This window comes from Triticum dicoccoides, unplaced genomic scaffold (genome assembly GCF_002162155.2).
Source record: "Triticum dicoccoides isolate Atlit2015 ecotype Zavitan unplaced genomic scaffold, WEW_v2.0 scaffold43266, whole genome shotgun sequence".
Lineage (NCBI taxonomy): Eukaryota > Viridiplantae > Streptophyta > Magnoliopsida > Poales > Poaceae > Triticum > Triticum dicoccoides.
In genome coordinates, this window is record NW_021271996.1 from 8,672 (window position 1) to 17,340 (window position 8,669).

Genomic DNA, 8,669 nt, shown 5'->3' on the forward strand with positions numbered 1-8,669 from the left:
TTTCGAGAGGAACAATTATGTCTCTCGCGGAAGCAAACCTGTGCCTCCACAAGAAGCAAACATGTGCCTCTCGTGGAAGAAAAAAAACATGTTTTATTCCTTTTCGAAAAGGCTCGGCTGTGTCTCTCGCGAAAGCAAACATGTGCCTTTGTGGAAGCAAAGAAACACGTTTTTTTCGAGAGGAACAACTGTGTCTCTCGCGGAAGCAAACCTGTGCCTCCACAAGAAGCAAACATGTGCCTCTCGTGGAAGAAAAAAAACATGTTTTATTCCTTTTCGGAAAGGCTCGGCTGTGCCTCTCGCGAAAACAAACATGTGCCTCTCGTGGAAGCAAAAGAACATGTTTTATTCCTTTTCGGAAAGGCTCGGATGTGCCTCTCGCGAAAGCAAACATGTTTGTAGATTTATAAAATGCTAATGAACTTGGAAAATTGTGGCATATTTTGAAAATGTTTATGGATTTGAAAAATGTTCAAAATATTTAAAAATGATCACAAATTTTAAAATTTTGCATGAATTACGAAAGGATAAAAAATTTCATTATTTTCTAAACGATGATGAAAAAAGTAAAAGAAAGAATAAAAATCGAAAATAAAAACATTGAACCGGAAAAACCAGACATAAAGTTTGTAGAAACTTTCAAAAACATGTTTCCACATGAAGGTGGTATTGGGCCAGCCCGTTTACATCACTCACTCGCTCCAGTGTGTGCTATGCAGAAAAATACTACCATCTGGCACCTTAAGCACCGGTACGTAATGGGACATTGGTCAAGGAAATGAAGCGACAAAATGTCTTATTCATCGTCATGGCTCAATAGCATGCATGCTCCCCTCGGCTGCTTCTCTTGCTAGCTCGTTCGCTGTTATATTGCTTCCTCGTTGGCCAGTAAAAAGAACCAGTAGCTAAAGGTTCATGAAGAACATAAATTCTGATTTTTTATAGATTTTTTTACATTATAGATTAATTTTTGTTACACTCAAAAGAGTTTACGAATTTTAAAAGGATTATGAATTTGTTCACAAATTTGGAAAATGTTTGTAGATTTAAAAAATTCTCATGAACTTGAAATTTTGTGGCATATTTTGAAAAAAAATCATGGATCTAAATTTTTTACGTATTTGATTTTTTTTTAAAATTTTGTAAATTTTACATGAATTGTAAAAGGTTAAAAATGTTCATGATTTTTTTAAATGATGAAAAAAATTAAAATAAAGAAAAATTCGAAAAACATTGAACAAGAAAAACCTGACATAAAGCTTCTAGAAACTTTCAAAAACATGTTTCCACAAGAGGGTTGTTTTTGGGCCAGCCCGTTTACTTCACTCACTTGCTCCAGTGTGTGCTTTGTACAAAAACACTACCATTTGGCACCTAAGCACCGGATACATAATTTTTGTAAGGAGGGGCACCGGTCTAAGAAAGGAAGCGACACCATGCAAAAAAAAGAAAGAAAGAGGAAGCGACAAAATGATATACTCATTGTCATGGCCCACCTTGTGCACCCATATCAACTCGGCCCGCTCCTTGAGCAAGTCAAGGCACCGGTAAACGGAGTCGCCCAAAACAAAACCGTCGGCTCTTCCCTCCTTAGCACCTTGATAGCGTCCCCCATCTTAGTGATGGAGTTGTGCTCATCGGGGAGTGCACCCATTTGCAAGACATGGTGAGCTTGGCATTGAAAAATGTCGGGTCGTATGCCACGCGAGTCGCAAAGAAACACGAAGTGGTCGAGCCCGAGCGAAAATATTGCAAGAGTCACTTGTCGTGATCTTGGTGTAATCGTTGCCCTTCCAGAGCACACGAAGAACCAAAAAGAGCAAGGAACTTAACCAACCATGTGTTTTTATTAGTGTTGACCTTGAGTTCATAATAATATTGTTATAAATCTAGATCTAAATTGTTTCCAATGAAAGTTCGCACAAGTGTACAAAAAGGACGAGGAAGAACACCAAGTTTGGTGGCGGGCCCTAAAGATAGGGCCCAAAAAAGACCAACATATAGTGAAAACAGGTTGAAACGGAAGTTTAACTCCACAAGAAGGGGTTGGTCGGTGGAACCACTGGAGTCAAGTCCCTTGGGCGTGGGAAGGGCATCCAAGGAGAGAATGATGTCGCTGGCCGACATCCCTTCCTCTGCAGCAGCACGATGGACTCTAGGGTTGCTTTCGACCTCGGCGAACCGCCAATGAGAGGAGCAAAGGGGGTTGTCGTGGCACAGCCTGATGAACGGTCACCACTATTCACCGGTCTAAATAACTTTCGTCAGTTTAGAATTTGCTGAGGACCCCTAGTCCTAAGCCCATCACAATAGGTGTCACGGGGCTCTATTTTTTGCTGAGGCCCCCGAATCATAAGCCCAGCCCAGCCCAGCCCAGCCCACCCACACTGTGCCGGTGTGCATCTCCTCTTCGCCGCCGATGCCACCGAGGCTGGCCGGCCCCCCTTCCTCCCTCCAAGACCGGCCGCCCCGACCGCCTCGTGCTGGCAGTAGCGCCGCGAGTCTCCCACCTCACCACCACCACTGCTCGCCGTCCGTCCGTCCGTCCGTCCCTCCTTCCGTCCATGGCGGCGGCGACCTCCGTCGTCAGCAGGCCTCCAAGACCCCTTCCCGGCCTGCTCTGTTCAAATATGTAGGTACCCTTCCCCTTCACTTGCTGCCGCTCTGCTCAAATCTGTTTCTGCATCCTCTGTTACAATTTGTATTAGCTTTTGCTGCTATTTCTAGCTAGTCTAATTGGTTCGTAGCTCAAAACGAAACTTGCAAATGGTTCGGTAGATTTACATTTACAGGCAGCACAGCTTGCAAATACAGTAGGTGGGATGGGATCGACTTGCAACTATGTGAGACAAATGCCATCACTGACGAAACTGAAAAATTAAACACTTTTCTTCCTCCTAGTCCTGGGTGACAAGCATGTGACTGCCCACGTGATATGCATCCAACCTAGTAGTATCTGAAACAAAATTATCCTCCCGCCTGCCAGCCTGCCTGCAAGTGGAGGTTTTGTAATGGCACTGCACGCCGTCTCAGATGGCTGTCGGTGCCAGTGGCCAGGTTAAATATTCTTCTTGTGATTGGCCCGAGAGCAGATCTGGGGCTGTATACTGTAAACATTCGGCTAAAATACATTTCAATACATTTTAGAGTAAACAAAAAAGAAGAGAATTGGGGCGTTGGATTCAATTGCATATACGTTGAATCCAAGTGGATGGAGCGTTGATGCTACTCCTAAGAGGAAACTAATGATGCAATGGGTTCGCAGCACAACCTGTGAATAAGTGCCACCAACTGGGTGCTGATGCTGATGGCAAGGCATTGGTAGCACGCTTGTAAATGTCAAGGCCGTGAACCCCGTGTCATGACTGACGAAAATGAAAAACGAATCACTTTTTCCCCCTAGTATTGGGTGACAAGCATGTCACTACCCACGTGATGCACCAGACGTATCTGAAACAAATTATCTTCCTGCCTGCAATTGGGCGTTTTGTAATGGCAGTGTACGCTGTCTCAAATGCCTGTCAGCGCCTCGGTGTGGCCATTTTGATTAATTTATTAAAGCCTGCATTGCTAATGACAAAATTAAATATTTTTTCTGTGATTTGATCGAGAACAGATCTAAGGCTACATACGACCGTTGCATATTGGAGAGCTCAAGCACTATACTCGTCCCGTTCACAACATTTCTCTTCTCAACTCAGGCATCCAAAAGCTTCAACATCTCACAAAAATCTCCAAACTCCGGACTAGAGCCTGCCTACAGCCCCGCCCACGCATCCGTTCGTTGCCGGCCGCCATAACTTCGCTGGAGTCGCCTCCTGCTTCTGCGCCGCGTCGCCGGCACCGACAAGGTTCTGAATCTGCTGCTGCTGCTGCTGCTACCAAATACAATGCTGGAGCTGGCGCCGACGTGCCTGTGAGGGCAACGTCTTCCTCGCTGCTGCTGCGTTGCTGGTCCGGTGTGCTGATCAAGGGCGAGCTCGTGAAGGTAAATATGGCTGCAAGATTGTATTTTAGACTTGTAATTTGTCCCAAGCTCTACTTATAGACGTCTTGCTCACACCATTCTCTTCTTCATTAATTTTTGCAGTGGACCTGTGTTAGAGGAGTTTCTTCCGAGTGTTCCAATGGCAGAGCTGGTGGTCACCATGGCGATCGGGCCACTGGTGTCCATGCTGAAGGACAAGGCGTCCAGCTACCTCCTGGACCAGTACAAGGTCATGGAGGGAATGGAGGAGCAGCACAAGATTCTGAAACGCAAGCTTCCGGCCATCCTCGACGTCATCACCGATGTCGAGGAGCAGGCCATGGCACAGAGAGAAGGTGCCAAAGCCTGGCTTCAGGAGCTCAGGACAGTCGCCTATGTGGCAAATGAAGTCTTCGACGAATTCAAGTACGAAGCCCTACGCCGTGAAGCCCAGAAGAATGGGCACTACAGAAAGCTCGGCTTCGATGTAATTAAACTCTTCCCTACTCACAACCGTGTTGCATTCCGTTACAAAATGGGTCGCAAGCTTTGCCTGATTCTGCAAGCCGTTGAGGTCCTCATAGCAGAGATGCAGGTCTTTGGGTTCAAGTACCAACCACAGCCACCGGTGTCCAAAGAGTGGAGGCATACAGATTATGTTAGCATTGACCCACAAGAAATTGCCAGCAGATCCAGACACGAAGATAAGAAGAACATTATTGGTATACTAGTTGATGAAGCTAGCAATGCAGATCTCACAGTTGTTCCTGTGGTTGCAATGGGGGGCCTTGGCAAGACCACATTAGCGCAACTCATATACAATGATCCTGAAATTCAGAAGCATTTCCAGTTGCTGCTCTGGGTTTGTGTCTCTGATACCTTTGATGTGAACTCCCTGGCCAAGAGTATAGTTGAAGCATCCCCCAATAAGAATGTTGATACAGACAAACCACCATTGGATAGACTTCAAAAATTGGTCAGCGGACAGCGGTATCTCCTTGTATTGGATGATGTTTGGGACAACAAAGAGTTACGTAAGTGGGAAAGGCTGAAGGTATGTCTTCAGCATGGTGGCATGGGCAGTGCAGTGTTGACAACAACTCGTGATAAACGAGTTGCTGAAATTATGGGTGCAGATAGGGCAGCCTACAATCTCAATGCTTTGGAGGATCACTTCATAAAGGAAATTATTGTGGATAGAGCATTCAGTTCAGAGAATGGAAAGATTCCCGAGCTACTCGAGATGGTTGGTGAGATTGTGAAGAGATGTTGTGGCTCTCCATTAGCTGCAAGTGCAATGGGCTCTGTACTTCGTACCAAGACCACCGTGAAAGAATGGAATGCTATAGCATCTAGAAGCAGCATTTGCACTGAGGAAACTGGAATCTTGCCAATACTCAAGCTTAGCTACAACGACTTGCCCGCACACATGAAGCAGTGCTTTGCTTTCTGTGCTGTGTTTCCCAAGGATTACAAGATCAATGTGGATAAGCTTATCCAACTATGGATTGCAAACGGCTTTATCCCAGAACACAAGGAAGATAGTCCCGAAACCTTTGGAAAACATATTTTCGATGAGCTTGTCTCAAGGTCATTCTTTCTGGACCTAGAGGAAAGTAAGGACTACAGCGGGTATTATTCCAGAACAACATGTAAAATCCATGATCTTATGCATGATATTGCAATGTCTGTTATGGGAAAGGAATGTGTCGTTGCAATTAAGGAACCAAGTCAAATCGAGTGGCTGTCAGATACTGCTCGGCATTTGTTCTTATCATGTGAAGAAACACAAGGTATTTTGAATGATTCTTTGGAGAAAAAGTCCCCTGTCATTCAAACACTGATATGCGATAGTCTTATTCGAAGCTCATTGAAGCATCTATCAAAATATAGCTCTTTGCATGCTTTGAAGCTCTGTATTAGAGGCACAGAATCATTTCTTCTGAAATCAATGTATCTGCATCATCTGAGGTACCTTGATCTCTCAAACAGTTCTATCAAATCACTTCCTGAAGATATAAGTATTCTATATAACCTGCAAGTGCTGGACCTTTCCTACTGTTATTATCTTGATCGACTTCCGAGGCAAATGAAGTATATGACTTCCCTCCGTCACCTCAACACTCTTGGATGTCCGGAGTTGAAGAGCATGCCTCCAGGATTTGAAAATCTCACTAAGCTGCAGACACTCACAGTTTTTGTAGCAGGAGTTCCTGGCCCTGATTGCAGTGATGTTGCAGAGCTGCAGCATTTAAACCTTGGTGGTAAGCTAGAGCTATGTCAGATAGAGAATGTTATAGAGGCAGAGGCAAAAGTGGCAAACCTTGGAAACAAGAAGGATCTCAGAGAACTGTCATTAAGATGGACTAAGGTTGGCGACAACAAGGTGCTCGACAAGTTTGAACCTCATGGTGGGCTGCAGGTTCTGCAAATATATTCATATGGAGGAGAGTGCATGGGTATGTTGCAAAACATGGTTGAGATCCACCTTTTTCACTGTGAAAGATTGCGATTTTTGTTCAGATGCAGTACAATCATCACTTTTCCAAGACTGAAGGTGCTTACGCTAGAACATTTGTGGGCTTTTGAGAGATGGTGGGAAATAGATGAGTGGCAAGTAGAACAGACAATATTTCCTGTGCTTGAGAAGTTGTTTATGAGCAATTGTGGAAAGTTGGTAGCATTACCCGAAGCACCATTGCTGCGAGGACCTTGTGGTGAGGGTGGTTATACATTGGTACACTCAGCGTTTCCTGCCCTAAAGGTACTCAAAATGGAAGATTTGGAGAGCTTTCGGAGATGGGATGCAGTCGAAGAGACTCAAGGAGAACAGATATTGTTTCCTTGTCTTGAGGAACTGTCAATTGAGAAATGCCCAGAGCTGATAAATTTACCTGAAGCACCATTGCTTGAAGAACCATGCAGCGGAGGTGGTTATAGATTGGTACGTTCAGCCTTTCCTGCCCTCAAGGTGCTCAAAATGAAATGCTTGGGGAGTTTTCAGAGATGGGATGGTGCTGCCAAAGGTGAACAAATATTTTTTCCACAGCTTGAGAAACTATCAGTTCAGCAATGCCCAATGTTGATAGATTTACCTGAGGTACCAAAAATCAGTGTGTTAGAAATTGAAGATGGCAAGCAAGAGATCTTCCAGTTTGTGGACAAATATTTGTCCTCATTGACCAATCTGATACTGAAGCTAAAAAATACAGAAACACCATCAGAGGTTGAGTGCACTTCAATTCTACCTGTGGACAACAAGGAGAAATGGAACCAGAAATCCCCTCTGACAGTTGTGGGGTTAGGATGCTGCAACTCATTCTTTGGACCAGGTGCACTAGAGCCGTGGGGCTATTTTGTACACCTTGAAAAGTTGGAAATTGATAGATGTGATGTGCTCGTCCACTGGCCAGAGAATGTGTTCCAAAGCTTGGTATCCTTGAGGACATTAGTGATTACAATCTGCGAAAATCTGACTGGATATGCACAAGCTCCTCTTGAGCCATTGGCATCCGAAAGGAGTGAACACCTGAGAGGTCTGGAGTCTCTTTGCTTAAGAAACTGCCCAAGTTTAGTAGAGATGTTCAACGTCCCGGCATCTCTCAAGAAAATGACTATTGGTGGGTGCATTAAGCTTGAGTCCATATTGGGCAAGCAGCAGGGCATGGCAGAGTTAGTCCAAGTATCTTCTAGCAGTGAGGCAGACGTGCCTGCAGCTGTATCAGAGTTGCCATCCTCACCCATGAATCACTTTTGTCCATGCCTAGAAGATCTATGCTTATCAGCATGTGGAAGCTTACCAGCGGTTCTACATCTGCCTTTGTCCTTAAAGACCATATGGATTGCTCACTGCAGTAGTATTCAAGTCCTATCATGCCAGCCGGGTGGGCTCCAGAAACCAGAAGCCACTACCTCCAGAAGCAGAAGTCCTATCATGCCACAGCCACCAGCAGCAACTGCAAGAGAGCATTTACTTCCTCCCCATCTCGAATCTCTAACAATATGTGACTGTGCTGGCATGTTGGGTGGGCCTCTCGGTCTGCCTGCACCCCTCAAGAGACTGCGCATTATTGGCAACAGTGGGCTGACATCGCTGGAGTGTCTGTCAGGAGAGCACCCCCCATCGCTGGAATTCCTTCGTCTTGAAAGATGCAGTACCCTGGCATCCCTGCCGAATGAGCCGCAAGTATACAGGTCTCTCCGGTATCTTGGAATTAGAGTCTGCCCTGCTATAAAGAAGCTCCCTAGATGCCTGGAGCAGCAACTGGGCAGCATTGACACCAAATATCTAGATGCCTGCTATAAAGGTATGCTTGCTGCACGTCCTTCTATCTTTGCCACATTTAACAAACAGATGCAGTCATCCATTCCATTAAATCTACCACGCCAGCACGTCTGTTCTCCATTATTTTATTGTTCTGACGTCATTTGTGATATGTGCAGTAAGAGCGTTTAAACCGAAGACATGGAATGAAATACCAAGGCTGGTTCAAGAGCGGAGGCAGGCCAGTCGAGAAGCCAAGGAACTCCGGCAGTCCATGCAGGAGTAAACAAGGCAGAAAGGGCAGGTCAATCGGCTTTGTTGAGCTTTGGCCTCTACCTAGTTCAGATATTTGTAATGCAAATCAAACGAATCTCCTCGGTTCAGTACAAGTTAGGATAATATTGTCACATGTGTGTCTGTGTGCTATCTACGTATCTA

At 45.1% G+C, this 8,669-nt stretch overlaps 1 protein-coding gene across 1 annotated transcript; it reads left to right on the forward strand.

Annotated features, from left to right (window-relative positions):
* The first annotated feature begins 3,650 nt into the window (after nucleotides 1-3,650).
* Nucleotides 3,651-8,659, forward strand: LOC119346571 (putative disease resistance protein RGA4). Its single transcript, XM_037615866.1, has 3 exons — nucleotides 3,651-3,988; nucleotides 4,091-8,274; nucleotides 8,411-8,659. The coding sequence occupies exons 2-3, from the start codon at nucleotides 4,128-4,130 to the stop codon at nucleotides 8,515-8,517; spliced, it is 4,254 nt and encodes a 1,417-aa protein (XP_037471763.1). The 5' UTR covers nucleotides 3,651-3,988; nucleotides 4,091-4,127; the 3' UTR covers nucleotides 8,518-8,659.
* The last annotated feature ends 10 nt before the right edge of the window (nucleotides 8,660-8,669 follow it).